Source organism: Micropterus dolomieu, linkage group LG17 (genome assembly GCF_021292245.1).
Source record: "Micropterus dolomieu isolate WLL.071019.BEF.003 ecotype Adirondacks linkage group LG17, ASM2129224v1, whole genome shotgun sequence".
Lineage (NCBI taxonomy): Eukaryota > Metazoa > Chordata > Actinopteri > Centrarchiformes > Centrarchidae > Micropterus > Micropterus dolomieu.
The window spans coordinates 26,038,661-26,058,629 of record NC_060166.1 but is presented as its reverse complement, the minus strand read 5'-3'; the positions used below and the strand labels follow the sequence as shown (position 1 = coordinate 26,058,629).

At 40.0% G+C, this 19,969-nt stretch overlaps 3 protein-coding genes across 3 annotated transcripts in view; 1 reads left to right on the top strand and 2 right to left on the bottom strand.

Moving 5' to 3' along the window:
• The window catches only part of LOC123986124 (extracellular calcium-sensing receptor-like), a 2,062-nt gene extending 2,024 nt beyond the window's left edge, over positions 1-38 (bottom strand). Inside the window, exon 1 of the mRNA XM_046074218.1 lies at positions 29-38. Within this exon, the coding sequence (XP_045930174.1) occupies positions 29-38 (10 nt within the window). The remainder of the gene's footprint in view (positions 1-28) is intronic.
• A 53-nt stretch (positions 39-91) lies between these two features.
• LOC123985920 (extracellular calcium-sensing receptor-like) lies at positions 92-3,023 on the bottom strand. Its single transcript, XM_046073913.1, has 6 exons — positions 2,920-3,023; positions 2,544-2,832; positions 1,707-2,462; positions 1,398-1,625; positions 1,156-1,279; positions 92-999 (listed from the first exon to the last, which is right to left on the bottom strand). The coding sequence occupies exons 1-6, from the start codon at positions 3,006-3,008 to the stop codon at positions 92-94; spliced, it is 2,394 nt and encodes a 797-aa protein (XP_045929869.1). The 5' UTR covers positions 3,009-3,023.
• Positions 3,024-15,716: 12,693 nt separating this feature from the next.
• LOC123985965 (extracellular calcium-sensing receptor-like) lies at positions 15,717-19,457 on the top strand. Its single transcript, XM_046073988.1, has 10 exons — positions 15,717-15,871; positions 16,078-16,381; positions 16,512-16,598; positions 16,725-16,832; positions 16,938-17,108; positions 17,288-17,761; positions 17,894-18,124; positions 18,238-18,361; positions 18,456-18,928; positions 19,017-19,457. Exons 1-10 carry the CDS (start codon positions 15,747-15,749, stop codon positions 19,455-19,457), a joined length of 2,538 nt encoding a protein of 845 aa, XP_045929944.1. The 5' UTR covers positions 15,717-15,746.
• Positions 19,458-19,969: the final 512 nt, after the last annotated feature.

The following is a 19,969-nucleotide window of genomic DNA, read 5'->3' as shown; positions in this document are numbered from 1 at the left end:
TCGCGTTATACCAAAACTCCAGTCAAGCCAGAAGCCATGAAATAAAAAAGAAACCTTTATACGGTCATTTCCTTTAAACTAATGTCTAGATTTAATCAGATTGTGTTTTCCCCATCAGATATTTCTTTGTGTTCAGTTCAGGTTTGTGTACAATAATAAAACATTTTGGTGCAAATATACAGATAAGTAGCCCATAACTGGAGGCTAACATAGCAAATATCTCCACAGCTACAGTGAACTTCCCAGGAGAGCTAAAATATGCTGGGATAAAGGTGATCCAGACTGCACAAAACATCAGCATGCTGAAGGTGATAAATTTAGCTTCATTGAAATTATCAGGTAACTTTCGTGCCAAAAAAGCAAGTACAAAACAAAGGACAGCTAGAAGTCCTATGTATCCTAACACAGCCCAGAACCCTACATCTGAACCAACGTTGCACTCAAGTATAATCTTCTCTTTATAGTGTTTCATATTTTTAAAGGGATAGGGAGGGCTGATTCTCAGCCAAAGAATGCAAATTAAAACTTGTACGAGGGTAAAAGCCACAACACTGAGCCTCTGCTGTGTGGGACCCAACCATTTCATCACATTACTGTCTGGGAGTGTCGCATTAAAGGCCATTAACACCACTATTGTTTTCCCAAGAACACAAGAGATACAGAGGACAAAGGTGATCCCGAATGCTGTGTGTCGCAGCATGCAGGACCACTCAGAGGGCTGACCTATAAAGGTCAGAGAACACAGGAAACACAAAGTCAAGGAGAAGAGCAGCAGGAAGCTCAGTTCAGAGTTGTTGGCCTTCACCAAAGGAGTGTCCTTATTGATAAAGAATATAGTGGCCACAATTAAAGTAAGGAGCACACCAAACAAAGTGAAAAATACAAATATTATACCCATTGCCTCAGTGAAGTAGAGGAACTCGACATTTTTCAGTACACATGCATCTCTGTTTTGATTGGACCAATACTCGTCAGGACACTTTTTGCAGTCATTAGAATCTGTAATAGAAATGTTGTCACTATTATTGTAATTTAGTTACATCCTAAAACCATAAATAAAAGACTGTACCACTGCAAACTTTAGCATGATACACAGAGTGTGGCAAGCAAACAATGTGTGCAAATTTCCATATATCAGGTCTGTGGTACATATACCTGTCCTGTTGCTGATTTCTCCTTCTGCACACGGTGTACAGTCATAGCAGCAGACTGGCTTTCCTTTCTGAAGGACTTTATAAGTTCCTGGACGACAGCTCTCACTGCACACTGACACAGGCAACTTTAAAACAAAGAAAATGAAAATTTTAAACCAGCAATCAAGGTGAAACATCGTCAAACTACATGGCAAAGCCTTGTATTACACAAATGTAGGTGTTACTGTCAATTATGATACTTGCCTCTGTCTGTCCATTAGGCCACATTATGGCTTCAGTCTTGAGGACAAACTTCTGTCCAGTAGGTAGGGAGGCATCATAGTAGCCGACAGGTTTAAACTGGACTGAGCCATCTGATCCATGCTGCCAGTTCACAACCTCATACCGAGCCACTGCTGCTCCAGTGCTGTCAAACCACACCTGGTCCCCATTCTTAATGGTGAAATTCACCTGCTTCAAAGACTCCAACACCTAAAAAGCAGTAAGACAATATGTCAACACATTAATTTAAAGAACTCAGAAATAAACAGTTTAGTAATCAATAATTTTTACCTGCCAGTGAGTAATGTTTACAGTCTTGTCACACCCCTGGCTTTTGGAGCACTTTAAGATGCTATGCAGAGAATGGGCCACAGCATAGATGGCTTTGTAGATGTTACTGGTGTATCTCAGCTCTTCCACATCATCATTATAATCTTTAAGCTCAATTAGATCCTGGTTTTCTTTGCAATTTGATGTTTCTGTCATGGAGTATCTGTTTGTCTCCTTGCACCTAAACTCTGTCTCCCAGAAATCTTTGATTAAAAAATCAGCCAGGCCGCTGATATTGGCCTTTTGCACAGCAAAACCCAGCGAACCTCCCAGCACACTAAAGCTGGTGGGAGTCACAAGGCTGTCAGCGGTGATCCAGGCCTCCACACCAATAAACTGCCGGCCAGTGATGTTGTGTAGACTCAACTGCTGTAGAAGATTGTTCATCTCTACATGGGCCAGAAAACCAACAATGACCTGGGCAGTGCTCTTTCGGATCACTTCTACCACTTTCATAATTTTTTCTGGCTCTGCCCTGTGAAATTTCTCTGTATACTCAACACACACTCCTTCCTCCTGGGCTGCAGCAAGGAAGATGGCCATGCCGTTGTTGCCATAGTCACTGTCACTGTTGACTGTCCCGACCCAGGTCCAGCCAAAGTGCTTGACCAGCTGGGCGAGGGCTCGGCTTTGGTAAAGATCGCTGGCAATGGTTCGAAAAAAAGAGGGATACTCCTTCCTGCTGCTCAAACACTCACAAGTAGCTGAATGACTTATCTGAGAATAAACAAAGATAGAGCACAATAAGGACATTTTGCATATAATATACACATTGATACATATAGCCATTCCTCTTACCACTGGTATTTTGAATGGTCCAGTAGTGCGTGACAGCACAATGGTTGAAGAGGATTCAGACTCCCCGATTATAGCATGAACAGCTGATTGACCAGAGCAGCTCTTTCCCTCGGTCCACTCATTACTGTTCATCAGGGCCATCACCGCACGCATTGAGGACAATGTTGAGCCACAGTTGTCATAAATACGGTATCCAATAGAAACATTAGGAAGAAGAAATTCACTTTTGTTTATTTCCTCAATTGCAAAGATCATGGTCTGGGCAAATCGAAATTCCCTGAGGTTTACACTGAGACAAAAAGAGAAAAATACAACTGTGTAGTCACTGTGAAAAATACCAAGAGAAACTATTTTTCTAGCAGTGCTCCCATATTACCTGGAACATGTGAGACGTGTTGGTTTCTCTGTAAAGGAAAGTGGAGGTTGTGTGATTTTGCTGTGGATTGAGAAGGCTCCCCCTATCATGACATTTCCCTCTTTAGAGAGCAGAGGGAACTCTGGACTCCCCAGAATGCGACAGGAGGGAGCTTCTTCCTCCGCAGTTCCAAATGCCAAAAGGAGCCCCATGAAAACTAGCTCTGTTATCACATGTGACATTTTCCTCTCCCTGATGGGATAGAGCCATCCAGATCAGGTCAAAGCAGACATAAATGTGACGTTTTATAATCTTAGCTGAGGCCAGGCTCACTGGCCTTTTACTAACCAATCAGAGATAAGCAAGATATTGTTATTGTGCCTTGCCATGAAATTATTGTATGAAATTATTATGCCATGGCAGCTTTAGTTTCTAGTTACTTTGGAGTTCTTTGTAGTTCTTTGTACACAACATATGATACTTTATGAAATATAATTCATTTTTATAGATTAAATTGTCCAGAAGTAAGCTATATAGGTAACACTTTCTATGAAGGTCATTGCTATAATGACTTATGCATATATTTATAACACAATATAACACGTCCATAAGACATTATAACAATTGTTATAATCACTTACAAACATGCACTAGGCGCTGTAGCAAAGTTCATAAGTCATTATGACCTTTTTGATTTAATGTTTTATAACTGATAGTAATACCAGTTTATACCACTGTGTGCCCAGAATCTCCGACCATGTTCCATAGTACATTATAACCACCGACTCTGCCTCGTTATAAATACACTTTAGTCACAATTTAGAATCAGTGATATAACATGAAATAATAACTTATAGTAATGTATAATATATTACAGGAGGACATAATACCACATGAACTAATTATAGAACTTTTAACATGTATTTGTTTGCTTTAAGTAAAGTGACACACATTTTGTGTACAAGTAAAAGTTTTATTTTTGTTTCTTCACTTTATGAACAATCTGTATAAATTTTGAACATTTTGCAGTTTAGCACAAAAACACAACTTAATTTCATCAAGGAAACTCATTCTCAGGGTTGTGAGAGGGTTGCTCAAGAGAAGACCTCTTGCCAACCATATAACAACATGTAAGAAGAGGCTCAGATGTTGTCACAGAGAAATGGCGAGCCTATGGACAGGCCCTAATAGATACAGTGGACAATTGGAGATATCATGGCAACCGCTCCACAAAACCTTTTAAAGAACATTTTAAAGTAACTGAATAAAAATACTGGTTGGGCAGTAGAGATAAGAATCTCTTGGCACCTCATGATTAGATTTGATAAAAATTCAGAGGGAGGTGATGACTAAGCATTTAATTTGCACATTAAAATCCAAAAGAAACATCTCCTCAATTGCTTAAAAGGACTACTTTACATCCCTGATTTACTTTAGTAGCCTCAGCTCCTCCGTGGTCAACAGCGTCCTTCCTTTAACAACCAGTTGTCAGACTCCTCTGAAAACTGAAATATAACTATCAGGATGTACAGTATTCTCATTCCTCGACAAGTTAGGTAGTAATGACACTCAGTTAATTAATATTACTCAGTACTAATTTAGCAAACATTACATTGCAACCAAAAAAGAAAACAACGTGCTTTACAGGGGAGATGTTAGCTAACGCCAACCGCCTTCGCTTTTCCAGGAGTTGGGGAAACAACAGACTTAACGGACACACTGTGACCTACACTGCACATGTTCTGCCAAACTGACAACTTACTAAATAACTTAAATATTTTCCTCCACTAACTTTCACTATCATGTTCTCTCCGTTCTGCCGCTTGCACTCTCTCTTTCGCTGGTCCACACAAAAAAGTATTGTGTGTACCGAATAATCAACATCATCCATAAATGACTTTTAAAAATGTTATGGCACATTAAGATTTTCTGTTATTTTACATTACATGCCATATCACTTTTAGGGATTTTCTGCATTTGGACATGTGAATTAAAGTTACACTTTTGACAACTGATCAAAATAAACAATTCAACACACCTGATTTAGCAAGGCATTGGGCCATGTGTTGTTTAATTTGGTGTTATTGTTATTTTTCAGACAAAGGGGAGTAATAGTCAGCTGTTATCCCTCAGAGGCCCTCTTTAATTAAAAAGAAATTGTTGTTTGTGTGTTTGTAGAGATGCATGTTAGTTTTATGAAACACTATAGAGGGTATGTCTTTGGGGGCTGATTTATCAGGAACACATGTGGTGAAGTTCAGGTGCCTCAGGCCTGACCATGACTTACCCCTCAGGATCTTCCCACTCACAAACATAACAACCTCTAACAAACTAACAAACTCCCTCTAGAGTTCATGGTGTCTCCAGCCTCACCTCTCCTCTCGCCTTACACCGGAAACTTCCCTTCTCGGGTGTTGCATCATGATCCACTTCATCAATCTCCAATGGAGAACCTATGCCTTTGTCAAGATACTTCCATTTGACTGTGATGCTGCCCTTTGAACTCAACAAACTTCAATAATTAGAATAGAATTGAAAGTTTATAAATTTTTTGCTTTTAAAATGTGTGAGGGGGAATCAAATCTTAACGTGATGTACTGAATGATAAATAAAGTAGAACATACAGTTTAGGTGTGACACTAACCTCATAATGAATATGAAAAATGTTTCCAAATGATCAACATAGGTGACTTTTGGGCAATACGGTCTGGCTCCTAAATTTGTTTGATGGAGTTGAGGAGCACATGGAAAGATTGTGGAGCAGCTCACATAATCTGACAACTATATATTTGGATTAAGAGAATGCATCTCAATGTTTGTGGTTAGTAGGAAAATAAACACATATAAGGATTAAAAATGACTACATATGCCGACGAAACACAGGACACACCTGAGTCAGTTGTAACATCTTACTACCGCATGTTGATTAACAGTGAAAACAAACTAGTAAGCACGCAAACAAGGTTGCACAATGCATATAGACAGCTAAAAGTAAAGCTAAATGATTGAAAAGCTCAGCTTGCCACCTGTAGTGTTTTCAGTAAACTCATGAAAAAAGAACAAAATGCAATGGTTAACCTTTAAAGCACAGTTGTGTCTCCTCAATCTGATAAACACAAGTACAGTCACACAGACACACAATCACACACTAGTCTTTGCTTTGTAAACTAGGGAGCATATCCATTCCATGGACAATGTTGCCATCTTCTGGCATTATTGTGCAACTGCTGAAAAGCTGTCATAATGACAAAGATGATGATACTGCTACTAATGGTAACATTTAGTATTATAATCATTATGATGATGTTGATGATGATTATTATTATTATTATTATTAGGAAGAAGAAGAAGGAGTTTATAAAGTGTTCTTGCCATCACAATGAAAGCACAATACTCAAATTAATAAAGTAAGGCAATAAAACAGTAGGACACATTAATAGACAAACAAACATACGAATATAAACAAATATACAGACAAGAGATAAATATAAATATGAATGTATACATAAGTGTAAAATAAGAGATAAGAGAAGTATAAAGGCTGAAACGGACCAACAAGGCAAGTATATAACAAAAGGACAATCAACTGCAACTGCATACATTTAAAGCCTTCAATTCAAAACACTTAAGAGTTTTTTTTCACCTAGCTCAGTTTAAAGGGGCTACGTGTAGTTTTTTAGTGAAATTATCACTTTGTATTGCGAACATGTTGTAACCTCACATACAAATAATCCATTTGCTGGCTTTCTCAGTTGCTTGTAACACCCTCTATGATGCTTCCTATGTGAAGAAATCGAGTTGGAGTCTCTTGCCAAATGAATCTGAACTGTAGGCTACTTGCAGCAACAACACTGCAGCTAATGATACAAAAAAGAAGCTTTTATGTGCTGAAGCCAGTCAGGCTAAACAAGAATTGGATGGACATCGGACGAAAACATGATTAACATCAGAAAGGCATTTGAGTAATAGAGACCTCTGCCTTGTTTTCAAACCGACCCAGAGTTGGCTTTCATCCTATTGGACATGTAAGCTAACCTTACTACAAATCATGTGAATTAAATAGATTTTGTGTTTTAGTTGGCTCAAGTTAGATAACATTAGCTTGCCAGCTAACGCCGGTAGCAGGATGATTTGTTCTATCCAATATCAAGGCAGAGGCAGCCAGCTAGATTAGCATGGATCTGGCAAGGATTGCTTCGTTATGTTCAATTTAGATTCATTGTTGTTTTAACCAATACTCAGATACACAGCCTTTTCACCTTTTCTCAGTTTATCAGGCTGATAAAAAATAGTACTGTAATGTTGCAGTGAGAGTTTACCTGAGTACGTTTTGTTTTAAGACTTTTGTTAGCTAGCCAAAATTAGAATCACGGTTAAAATCACAGGTAATGTGAATTACAGATGCACCTAGCTAACCAAGCTTTCTAGCATCGTCCAAATATGGTCACATCCGGTAGGTAGTTGCAAAAAATCTGCCAAACTTGAGGCTTCAAGATGCCAATATACAAAACAATGGGTGACGTCACGATGACTACATCCATTTCCGCCGAGTGCTCTTCATTAATTTGAGCATGTGCGCGAGCATAGCCTTGGAAAGTTACCTCACCACTGGAGGCCTCTGAAAACATGGCCACTTTAAGTCAGTGAGATTATAACAAAGTTAAAAAGTTGATCTAAATTTAAATTTGGACTTCCCCTGTGATGTTCCTCCCGAGAATTGTGTAGAAGAGAAAATCCTGACAGTTGCTCATAGTGTTCAAAAAGATTCTTTTATGTAGGTACAAATACTTTAAAACCATATGACCTTGATTCTCACCCAGGCGTTCAGACAGTTCATTTGGCATGGTTTATAGTTTCAATGGCTGCGTGTCTTAAAAATGATTTTAGACTGAATGTTTTTCTCAATTCAATGCTATAATAAAGATTACTTTATACCAGAGGACACTGTGCACTGCTTTTCATCTGAGTTAAAAATGTTCAGAAATCTGACATTGCTTCATGAATCAAAGGATCACATTATGTGACCTTCACAAATACAGAGAAACATCATCTGATGTGAAGTACCAATACTTACTTCCAGTAGGACTGAAATTTTTAAAAGCACACTAGTGCTTTGTTTGCCAAAGAGCAGCAGAGCCAGAAGGACTTGTGTAAGGTCATCTTTTGTGTTGAGTTTTTTCTCTCTGCCCAACACCTGGCTGTCTTGTGATTATATGGACACCTGGAGAGGTCCTTGCCAAATATGACATTGGCAGATGATATCAGATTATTCGGGGGTGCTTTTGATGTAACCAGGCTGCTTCATCTCTCTGAAGGATGTATGAATAGAACAACATATAAAGGGGCTTGTAGAGGAAAATCTGTATTTGGTCTGCCCAGATATACTATAAACCTGACTGAAATTTAATGTCAACAAGCAGACATTAGAGTTACAACTCAGTGAACAAAGCCAAGCTGTGTAAATTCTTGGGCCAGAATGTACTCAGCCAACAAACTTAGCCAAAAGGTCCTGTGAGGGATGGTTGGAGAGCAGGCCAAGATCCATTAAAGCTTCAATAAAGAAGCAAGGTTACTTTGCCCCAAAAGATTGTGTTGATCCCTTGATAAACAGATGAAATTTATATTATTTATTGTCTCGATTTAGGCTCAAAGCTTTTTATTTCATGTTATTATGATAATTTTGCACATTTTACACATGTACATTGTACATATTTTGTCATGAGACATTTAGTGTATATGGCTTACTCTGGAGTGGTACTGTGCAGTGTTTGTGTTCTTGTCTTTTCACTGAAATCAGTATGTAAAGACAAAAGGATCTAAATAAGAAATCCCAATAACTATTTTTTGCACTTGCATTAAGTGTGTTAAACAGGCTCTGACATGCCAGATTTGTGACATTTAACATAAAGATTATATTTTATTCTCTCCAATATCCAAAAACTAATTAGTGTAGCCTGTACCGAATAATGAATCTGCTGTAGTCTTGCTAATTAATGTGAGCAACTTGTTTTGAAAGTGACAAGATAACCTTCCATTAAAACTCTAAATTAATTAATTTCCAACACAACACCTGGTGAGCTCCTGTTTCATTGCTTTGGGGCCAGATGTCATCAGTCTTGTCGAAAACACTTGCTTGTCTCTGCATGCCCAACTGAGTCTTTGCTCCCCACAGCCCTCTGGGTAAAAGGTAAATTGGCAGGTTTAGGATGATGCCATAAGGCCACCTCCCTTCCAGAATATACACAATAACAAGTTTTCCCAAGTGTGTGTGACGCTTCAGTGCATGTTGTTATTCATGACTGATTGCAATTAAACCAACAGTTGTTGCTCGTAAGATATTCCCGATGTGCAAGTTCACAAACAAGTCAATGTCTGTGACAGTCCTTCAACTGTGAACTGGTCATGAAACTCTCATTCTGAAAATTAAACAAAGTTTTCTTGATGCAGATGCTTTTAATGTGACCTATATTGTTCTGACACACTTTAGGGAACGCTCCAGCGGGCATGTGAACCTTGAATGGTGCAGCTTTAATATATAAGAATATGTAGGCCAGTAAATACGGTGACATGTCAAAATTTTCACCATCAACTTGTTTTGTATGCTATGCTGAAGCTTTTGAAAATGAACATCAGTATAAACTAAATTAACACTGTGAAACTCATCATTATGAAAACACCCACATGTATTTTGGGCTTTGCTTAGTTCCACAGAAAACACAAAGCATAAATGACTGAGTAATTGAATTAATGAGTGTAACAAATGCACAACCCTAAGGATACATGTTTTTGTGAAAAAAAAAGGATCTCCTTCCACACCAGCATTTTAGCTGCATATCAGAACGGAATAATCATATCTCTGTCTATATAAAAACAACTGAAAACACAGTTGAAGTGGACATTCAGTTACACTGGGCATGCTTGTACCGGTGTAAACAGGAAGCCGATTGTCTACTCCGCAGTTGCAGAAAATTTGGCTAAAGAAGACAGAACTAATAGAGACGAATGAAGTAAATACGATGGCATGCACAGTATTTGAATAGTACAAAATATTTTAATAAAATATAAAAACAAAAACATTGTCAGTAGCATTGTGTTTTGCTTTGCATGGCTGATAAGACCCAATTAGGAAGCCAAACATAGTGTCTGCGTCATCGTTTTCAAAGTCATACGTTTTCGCCTGTCTGCACTAATACACTACCGTAAGGATTTAAAACAAATATGGGGTCAGCAGTACTTTCAAACTTCTCCATTTAAGGTGTTTAGGGATTTGCCATTTTAGTCTTGATGGCAGGCTTAAATGTAGCAAACTGAGTACTGAGTTTTAAAATGAAAGCCTAACCAACAAAGAAAAAGAAAATGAATCAAACATATTTTAAGGCAATTTGCCAGATCCGTTTGTGACAGGATAGACAGAAAACCTGAGGAGGGAGGGGTATGACATACTGGAAGCACTAAGCAATTTTATAGAAGAAAATATGGTGCTCTTAATACATTGTTCTGAAGGCATAACAACTGAGAACAATAAAATGTTATTGGTCATGCTCTGACCATTCAGAAGGGATGCCATCCCAGACTGGTCAGCACCACTTTCCTCCAAACATGTGGGGCAGACTCATCTGCTGGTCATACTGCAGTGTCTGCACACCGCCCCAATGCCAATTCAGTGGGCTCCAATGCATTCTCATTTCCAGGTTGTCAAATACAGATGCATTTTTAACACATGGTTAAAGTCGTGAAACGGTTGCAGTTTGATTGGGTTTAGGCCACAAAACTATTTTGTTAAGGAATGTTAAGGAAAAGGTCATGGTTTGGGTTAAAATAAATAAAAGACACACATGATATAACGTTATGTAACTTAAAACTTTTAATAATCACTGTTGACTTTTGGTTTTACACGGGACACAAACCTCTGTCTCCTGGATGAATGCCCTGTATTTGTTTTACCCGTCCATCCACCCCAACAACCTTCTTATGCTGATTTTGTCGCTTTGTATACTATGTTAAATGACATCCTAAAGGCTTTCTGGCAGCTTGGTGCATCTGATGCTGGGGTCCGTGACAAAGCGTCACTATTTGATGACCTGGGAATGAGGCCGGGCTGGGGCTTTATGTCGAATCTGGTTTGAAGCCACTAAACCTTATCTATTGGCTGATGAGGAAACAAGGAGTAGCCAAGCAAATTAAAAATATATCCCTTAAAAGAAATGAAACTAAATTAACAAAAATGTAGTACAAAGACTGTGAAGCCCCCACGCAAGTCTTTTACCAGCGAACAGACCCATAAAAATAATCATACTCCTAGAAGAGTGAGCTCAAATGACTTGTAGGGGACCAACAATTCACACACATGCAAAACCATGTAGCCAATGCGCAGGTCTCTGGTGTAGTTCTCTTCTGGTCCCTTTGTATTAGCAAACAGCTTGGAGGGACAGATAGGATGAATAATTCACTTTTGCCAATCCTGTATGAGAAAATTGAGTTCACTCCACTGGTGGTAAGTATAAAATACCCTGTCCTTTAAAGTTGTGAGAAACACAACACTGAACTGACGGAGCAGGACAGTGGCCTCTATCAATCAAAACCACTAAAACCTGTCCTAAAATCTAATTTAATGGTGGCTATTGGTCTTCCCAAATCCAGCAGAGCCCAATTCACTGAATGTACTGTAGACATGCATATTGACCGGGTCATTTTAATTTCAACTAGTGTGAAGTGAAGGCACAACAGCTATAATCCTGTTGACAGAGGTGTTGATTTACCAGGTGTGAGATGGAATCCCTAAAGTGTCTTCTTTTCTATCCCTGTAGACCTGGCGCGAATACCTCCACAGGGAGGAGGCATCCAAATGAAATGCCTGAATCACCTCAACTGAACAGTGGGTCTGCGCTGAGTCCCTTATGGACGTCTGACCTTCTTATCCTATCTCTAAGGATGAGTCCAGAGACCCTGCAAAGAAAACTAAAATTGGCAACTTGTATCCATGATCTCGTAGTTTTGGTCATTACCCAGTGCTTTTGACTGTGATGATTGGAACATAGAACAGCCAGTAAATCCAGAGCTTTGACTTCAAGGCAGGGTAGGTAAGTTTGAGAAACTAGCAAGAAACTGCTTCATTTTTGAAAGTATCCAACAGAGAAACTCCCACCCCCTCCCTTCTGGGATCCTTTCAAAGCCACGCCCCCAAAACATGTGAATGCGCGTTGCCGACTCTGCCGGAGGACAAGCACAGTGTGACGAGCGGAGGGCAGCACGATGCAGCGGCTCACATCAGGGGTAAGAAAACATTTAACTTTATCATTATGAAAATAAACAAATAACCCGGTTGTTAGTACTCACTATCAAGCTAGCATGTTAATATTGGATAGGTTTAAAACGACTGACTTTGATTCAGTAACGAGCTGGCTAGCTAACTGGTAGCAACAGGTAGCTGTGCTAACAGCTGCGGTAACATTGGGCAAAGCTAAAAACAGTCTGATAGACATTTTCCCGTTTCCATCAGTTACACTACACGAACGTGAATTTTGTGTTAGACTCATAACATGTATGTTGTTTTGCATGTTAGAGCTTCCACTGTGACAGCATTATTGTCTCCGATGAGAACTGCACTCTAGAGCCAAGCACAGACCGGGTCAGGACCGGGACAGGACCGGGACAGGCCCGGGGTCGAGGCGAAGCAGAGGAGGGAGGGCTGCCAGGGTCCGTGGAAGAAGAGGCAGGACGGGAAGGACGAGGTGCAAGCCGAGCAGCACATACCTGTGTCGAGCTTCGCACTCCAACAACGGCATATGAACAGATATATATATTTTAATATTAGTCTATTGTCTCCCAGTGTACTTGTCTCAAAGTTTCTCTGGTGTTTCCCCCTAAGCCCTGTGGGTGTCAAAAATTGTTATTACTTTTTTATTATTGTTTACTGATTATAACAACTACAGCTCTGCTTCAGCCATCGGCTCATCTGTGTCATGTACATTGACCTGGTGTGTAATGTGGACACAGATGTCCTGTTAGAGAACAACAAACCCCTTTTCAATAAAAATATCATGTAGATGAATGTTCTTTCAGCGTATACTGGTGAGAGGTACAGGGCTGTGAAAGACTCCATATCTGCAGGTGACCTGAGGGCACAGTAGAAATAAAACATATAGGGCTTTTTTTTTTTACTTCTGGTAAAATAAGTAAAGGCATAACAGCACAATTTAAAATAAAAGGTTTTCCCACAGTAGGTTTAGCTATGAACAATGTCAAACTATATTATAGGTAGCTTTTATACCAGAAACAGATACTTGGGGACATTTAGCCATCATTGTTTATGTATACTAACGTTGAAATGTCTTTTTCATAACTACAAACACACAGCTACATCACCACATTTGTAAAAGTAACATAGTCAAACACAGTCAAACATCAACTGCAGACACAAGATAATCACACAAACAGATTAGATACAAGGTAAAGATAACGTAAAGTTAGGTGTAAACATAGTATAACAATAAACCTAAGTTATATGGTTAATAACTAAACCGGCACAGGCTACACTTACATTGTCTAACGTAATGTTAGCGTCGGGAAAACACAGCTGCTGTTTTCCAGCTTACCTACAGCTAGATAGAATTTATCGTCTCTACTCTGGCTCCTACACCAGTCTGCACTCAGAGCAACAGTTAGCGGTATGCTAAGTAGGTAGCTACCGTTAGCTCTATGCGTAGGTAGCTACGTTTGCTAGCGATGAAAGTAACAAATTACCATCAAACTGATAAAAGCCAGATTACCTCTCCAGCAGAAATAAAGCCACCACGCTGTGTCAGCCCCTCTGTGTTCCTCAGTAGTCACTATCGTTGAAAAGCCATGCAGATATCACCCACCAGTCTGACCGCTTCGCTCGTCAGGTCTGAGCGAGCTGACCGGGTGCGCACGTGGGGGCAGCTTTTGTAGCAGCAGGGCTGGTAGCCATGGCAGCGAGGGAGAGTGACAGTCAGTCAGCCAATCACTGTATTCGGTCCGAATGGAACCAGTGGCTGTGTTTACCGCAGCCCTGAGAAGACTACAACCAGCCGATTTTTATACTCTCTTTTTCAGTGCACCTAACTTTTTAATATGCATTGGTGTATATAGACAGTTTCAACTAATATGACAAAAAGTGTTTTAGAAGCAACTTGCCTACCCTGCCTTTCAGGCACAGCTCCCTCTTCACCATGTCAGGTCTGATTCAACATCTGTGTTACTGCTGACACAGCATTGATCCACCAGTAGATCTTCTTGTCCCAGCGTACCTCAAAGTGTTCCTTCCACTGTCGAACAATATCCTCTGTCCGGGTCAGCAGTTGTCCTGATGAAAACAGGGCAACTGAAAGCCCTTCTCAATGGTCTTCACAGACTCTTACCATACCCAAGTTTTTGCATTGGCAACCACAGAAGCTGAAGCCCTATGCATCCCAATACTGCTGCTTAAGGAGTCACCTGGGCCCATCACCCTTCTTCACCTCCTTGACCACGGGTGTGCACAAGTCGATTCTTTGGCTAACAACACAACAGGCACAGATAACCTTCTGGACCATAACCATGACTCAGATCTTTGAACACACACTGCAAGCAAGTGTGAACATGTTTCAGATTGAAAACACAGTTGCAATTTCTGTTTTGGAGAGATTTTTTTTCCATCAAAGCCTGACATGTAGTAATGAAGAGAGAGAGTTTTTGGTTATGGCTGCATCTTGTTAACTGTTGGTTTACCTATATGCATTACACATTTTCCAACAACACTGTAACTAAGGAATCAAATTTGATCAGACTTGAAATTCAACGGATTTCTAAAATAATAACCCTCTAAATATTTCAATACTAAAAAAGTATTGAATTGAAATGACTCATGATACTCTTACAACATACAGTATGTAAAATTATCTTTGCTATGCATTCTTTGGTGTTCTGTTTTGTAGCCTGCAGGGTTTGTCCTGATAATGATATGCACAACTAAAGACTCATTAATTTCTATATTAAACCTGTTTAACCCCACAGAAGGATATTAATAAGACATTAAGACATTAATAGACAGTTTGTAAAAATAGTTAAACATTTAGTAAGACAAATTCCTGGATTCATGTGAAGTTACCATTATTTTGAAAGCAAATAACTACATAATGTTTACTTTTTATGTCAGGTAACACTACAATGTAATATGCTCAGATTAAATGTACATTCAAAACAATACAATACTTCATCATATCTTCCTCTCTATTTATGATTGTGAACAATACTTAAAAGTTTTGGATTCCTTTGTCAGTAGTTCACTAGGTGTATCAGGTTTGTTTGTGTGTTTGTCTATGTGTTTCAAAGGTAACGTAGTTTAGCAGCCCTTTGTGACATGGGTCTATTGCCTGTCTCTCCACATCACTGAAGAATGAGTAAGGCCCAGTCAGGCATAGTGTTGTGACACGACACAGCTCATGTCTTTCTTCATTAAGGTCAGGTGCTCATTCCACTTCCTTGTTATTGTTGTTACTTACTATGAAATTGTTTTTCCATTGATCAGAAGCCCATGAGAAATTAGGTCAATTTCACACTTGTGAAATGAGATTGGTAGCATATAAAGGCTACAGGACAGCATCTCTGTGGACTAGCTCTTGCTTTTAAATGAGAACTGACAAATTGTTAGATGCTTACAGGGTTGTTCACGGTTAGTATGTGATATTGACTTTATAGACTGTTTAGAATTGATGAATCATTTTTGGATGAATGGTCTTTCACGGAGAAGGACTGAGCTTCTGTTTTTGAGTGTCCTATGGTATATCATTTTCCCCCACAAGACCCACCAAGACCAGAGCCAACTATGCAAAATTATCCCAGGTTCGATGTCCCTGCCTGTGCTGGAGAAAAAGGGGGACATCATCTTGGGGGGACTCTTCTCCCTTCATGACATGGTGGTGGAGCCCAGTCTGTCCTTCACCTCTACGCCTCCACCCATACAGTGCACCAGGTAAACCGTTTTTAGCTAGTCCTCAATTTGCACATAGCAAAATTTTGATTAAGCAACTGTTATCTCTTAACTCTTGCTTCCATAGTTTTGTGCATCCATGTTTTGGGTGCAATGTTGACTGAAATAAAACTATTTTCTTACAGGGCTGCACACATATAATTATGTTAAAATGTATAACTGCCTCAAGACATCATCTCTCCTTCCAGATTTAACCTTAGGACATTTCGTTGGATGCAAACTATGATCTTTGCCATCGAGGAGATTAACAGAGATGGAAAACTTCTTCCCAACATCACACTGGGCTATAGGATCTATGACTCATGCAGTACACCCCATCAAGCTCTGAAGGCTGTCATTGAGTTAATGGGGAGTGAGAAAGGTTCAGGGGTTGAAGGAGAGACACAGAGTAAAGTCACATGTCATGGGACCATACCAGCCGTGATAGGAGACGGAGGCTCTACTCAGTCTCTTGTAGTGGCCCGTTTCCTGGGAGTCTTCCATGTGCCACAGGTATGTTTGTCATAGCTATTCAACAACTGTGACCCAGTGGTTTACTTTGTGTTAAAGCCACAGCAGAGGTCAAAGTCAAAGTCATTATTTAAGAATGTTTTAATGATGAGCATTGTTGTCTTCCATTTAGGTTAGTTATTTCTCCAGCTGTGCTTGTCTCAGTGACAAAAAGGAGTTTCCTGCCTTTTTAAGGACCATGCCCAGTGACCTTTTCCAGGTTAGAGGCGTCAGACACTTTGATTACTCCCAATGTAACCTCTACACACAAACAAAACATGTCCACATTTTCATTTATGAAACAAAGTTAATTATTATCTTTGTGTCTTCCTCTTATTACCTCTAGGTAGATGCACTTGTACAACTTGTCAAGCACTTTGGCTGGACTTGGGTGGGTGTGATTGCAGGGGATGATGCTTATGGCCGTGGTGGGGCAAACATCTTTGTCGATGAGGTGGGTCACTTCAGGCTATTTTATAATTTTCAGTGTGTAACTTTTAACATATTGTGAACATAAAATGAAGTAAGTTGTCATTGATTTCTCCTGTTGCTCTCGTAGGTTAGAAAGTTAGGTGCTTGTGTTGCCCTCTATGAGATCATCCCTAAAAACCGAGCACAGACTGCCATTTCATCTATTGTTTCTAAGATCCGCTCCTCTGGGACTCGTGTGGTTCTAGTGTTTGCTGTAGAACAAGATGCAGCTGCATTGTTTGATGTAGCACTCAGGCATGTTTCTCGCTTTTTCACAAATTTTCAACAGCGCTATTGCATTTATAACACGAACAAAATGCAATCAACTTTTGGTTTTATTATTTATTTATTATTTACTGATTCAAGTTTATTCAGTTAGAATTTCTGATGTTTATCTTTACAAAAAATGCCATCTACATATCTCTTGAATTTAGCGAGGGGCTTACTGACACACAGTGGCTGGCCAGTGAGGCCTGGAGCACAGATGCTGTCCTCTCCACCCCTAAAAAGTACCACCACATCCTCCAGGGTTCTATGGGATTTGCCATTCGACGAGCACGCATCCCTGGATTGCAAGACTTTCTGCTTCGCTTGCATCCCTTGAGCCCAGATGCCGTTGAAGATCCTTTCCTGATACCCTTCTGGGAAGAGGTGTTTCAATGCAGCCTGAGTTTGCAGGCTGAAGGTCAGGAGCGTAATGTTGAGGGTAAACCTCCATGCTCTGGAGCAGAAGAGCTGGGGAGTGTGACAAATATCTATTCAGATGTGTCACAGCTAAGGATTTCCTATAATGTCTATAAGGCTGTGTATGCCATTGCCCATGCACTCAAGGCTACGAGAAGCTGTGTGAAAGCAAAAGGACCATTTCCTTTGCAGGCCTGTCCAGATGCAAACAATATACAGCCATGGCAGGTACCATCTCACTAATTTAGTTCACATTTAAAAAAGTTACAGTCATGCTAAAACAGTGTTTAGAGATACTGGTAATACGACTCTTAACAGTAAGAGTAGTAATATGTGATCGTATGTCCCTTCTTCCCATAGCTACTTCATTACATAAAACAGGTGGACTACTTGAATTCATTTGGTGATGAAACCAAGTTTGATGAGAATGGCGACCCTGCAGGCATGTATGACCTGGTCAACTGGCAGCTGAGACCAAATGGAGAAATGGAGTTTGTCACTATTGGAAAATTTGATGAGACAACCACAGTTGGAAAGCAAAAACTCCAGATCCAGGAACAGAACATTGTATGGATCGGCAACCAAACCAAAGTAGGGATCTTTACAGAATAAAACAATGTTTTGTGAATTGCATTTTGTGCTGTAATATTTTCATTATGTGACTGAGTTGTGACCATTGTAGAATGCATTTCTCTTTTGCTTAGGTTCCCTTATCAGTATGCAGCAGCAATTGTGCCCCAGGTACCCGAAAGGCAATCAGACCTCACTTCCCTATCTGTTGCCATGATTGTGTGGTTTGCAAAGCTGGGGAGATTAGCAATCAGACTGGTAAGGAAATTAACTAGCCCACATTATGTTTAAAAATCAGTTTCAGAGGAAAAGCCACAGTACAGCAGCTAAAGACTTCTTGCCTTTCCTTTAGATGCCATAGAGTGTGTGCGCTGCCACCCTGAGTTCTGGTCCAGTGCTGACAGGACAGCCTGTGTCCCTAAACAGGTGGAGTTCCTCTCCTTTAGAGACACAATGGGCATCACACTGATGGCTATTTCCCTCATTGGCACCTTCTGCACCTGTGTTGTAGTCTTCATATTCTCCTGTCACAGAACCACCCCTATTGTCAGGGCCAACAACTCTGAGCTGAGCTTCCTGCTGCTCTTCTCCTTGACTCTGTGTTTCCTGTGTTCTCTGACCTTCATAGGCCAGCCCTCTAAGTGGTCCTGCATGCTGCGCCACACAGCATTTGGGATCACATTTGTCCTATGTATCTCTTGCATTCTGGGGAAAACAATCGTGGTGTTAATGGCCTTCAAGGCTACACATCCAGGCAGTAATGTCATGAAATGGTTTGGGCCTGCACAACAAAAGACAATCATTACCATTTGTACACTGGTCCAGGTAAGGACCGCTGGCATTATATGTGCTTGAATGTTTAGGGGAGCATTTATTCAAATGTTTCAAAGATATGTTTTATTTTTTAATGCAGGTTATAATCTGTACAGTATGGCTGGTTGTAGCTCCCCCCTCTCCACGGCAACTGATCCCACGTGAGAGTGCTATTGTCATTCTCTTGTGTGACGAAGGTTCACCCATAGCATTTGCTCTCGTCCTGGGCTACATTGGTCTGCTGGCCTGCGCCTGCCTTCTATTGGCCTTCCTGGCAAGGAAACTCCCGGACAACTTCAATGAGGCCAGACTGATCAATTTCAGCATGCTCATTTTCTGCTCAGTGTGGGTAGCCTTTGTTCCCGCCTACATCAGTTCTCCAGGGAAGTACTCTACGGTCACAGAGGTATTTGCTATCTTGGCCTCCAGTTATGGACTGCTGGGCTGCATCTTTGTACCAAAGTGCTACATAATCCTACTAAGGCCAGAAAAGAACACAAGGAAACACCTAATGACCAAAGTTGCCACTGACACATTTTAGGATATCATTATATACCATGCACATTTTATGGATTTATTTTACTGTCTTTTCCCCAGATAAATAAAATATATATGTTGAACTCCCTTCACTTCAAATTTTGTGAGTTTGTGGGAACGGTGGGAAGTGGTTACAGAGAACAAGTTTACAGTTACATTTTACCACCAGATGGTAGTAGTGTGCTGTTAATGCTGCCTTCTGTCATTTATCAGTAAATGCACAACCATGCTGTCACACACTTTTACTCTTACTAATAATGTTCACCAGTGTTTTCATAAATTGTCTTGGATAACATTTTCAATCCTGTACTACTTTGGTGTAATTAAAGATATACTTCAACTTTATTTGTGCATTTGATCAGTGGGGTAGAAAAGACAGGTAGTATAATTACAGACACAATACAAAAACAGTGCATCATGAAAAAGAGGTGAATTTATCCAATTCAAGATGTGAATCAAATGTTTTTTTTTATTTTTCCAGCTATATGACACTCCTTTAACGTTCTCAGTGGGAAT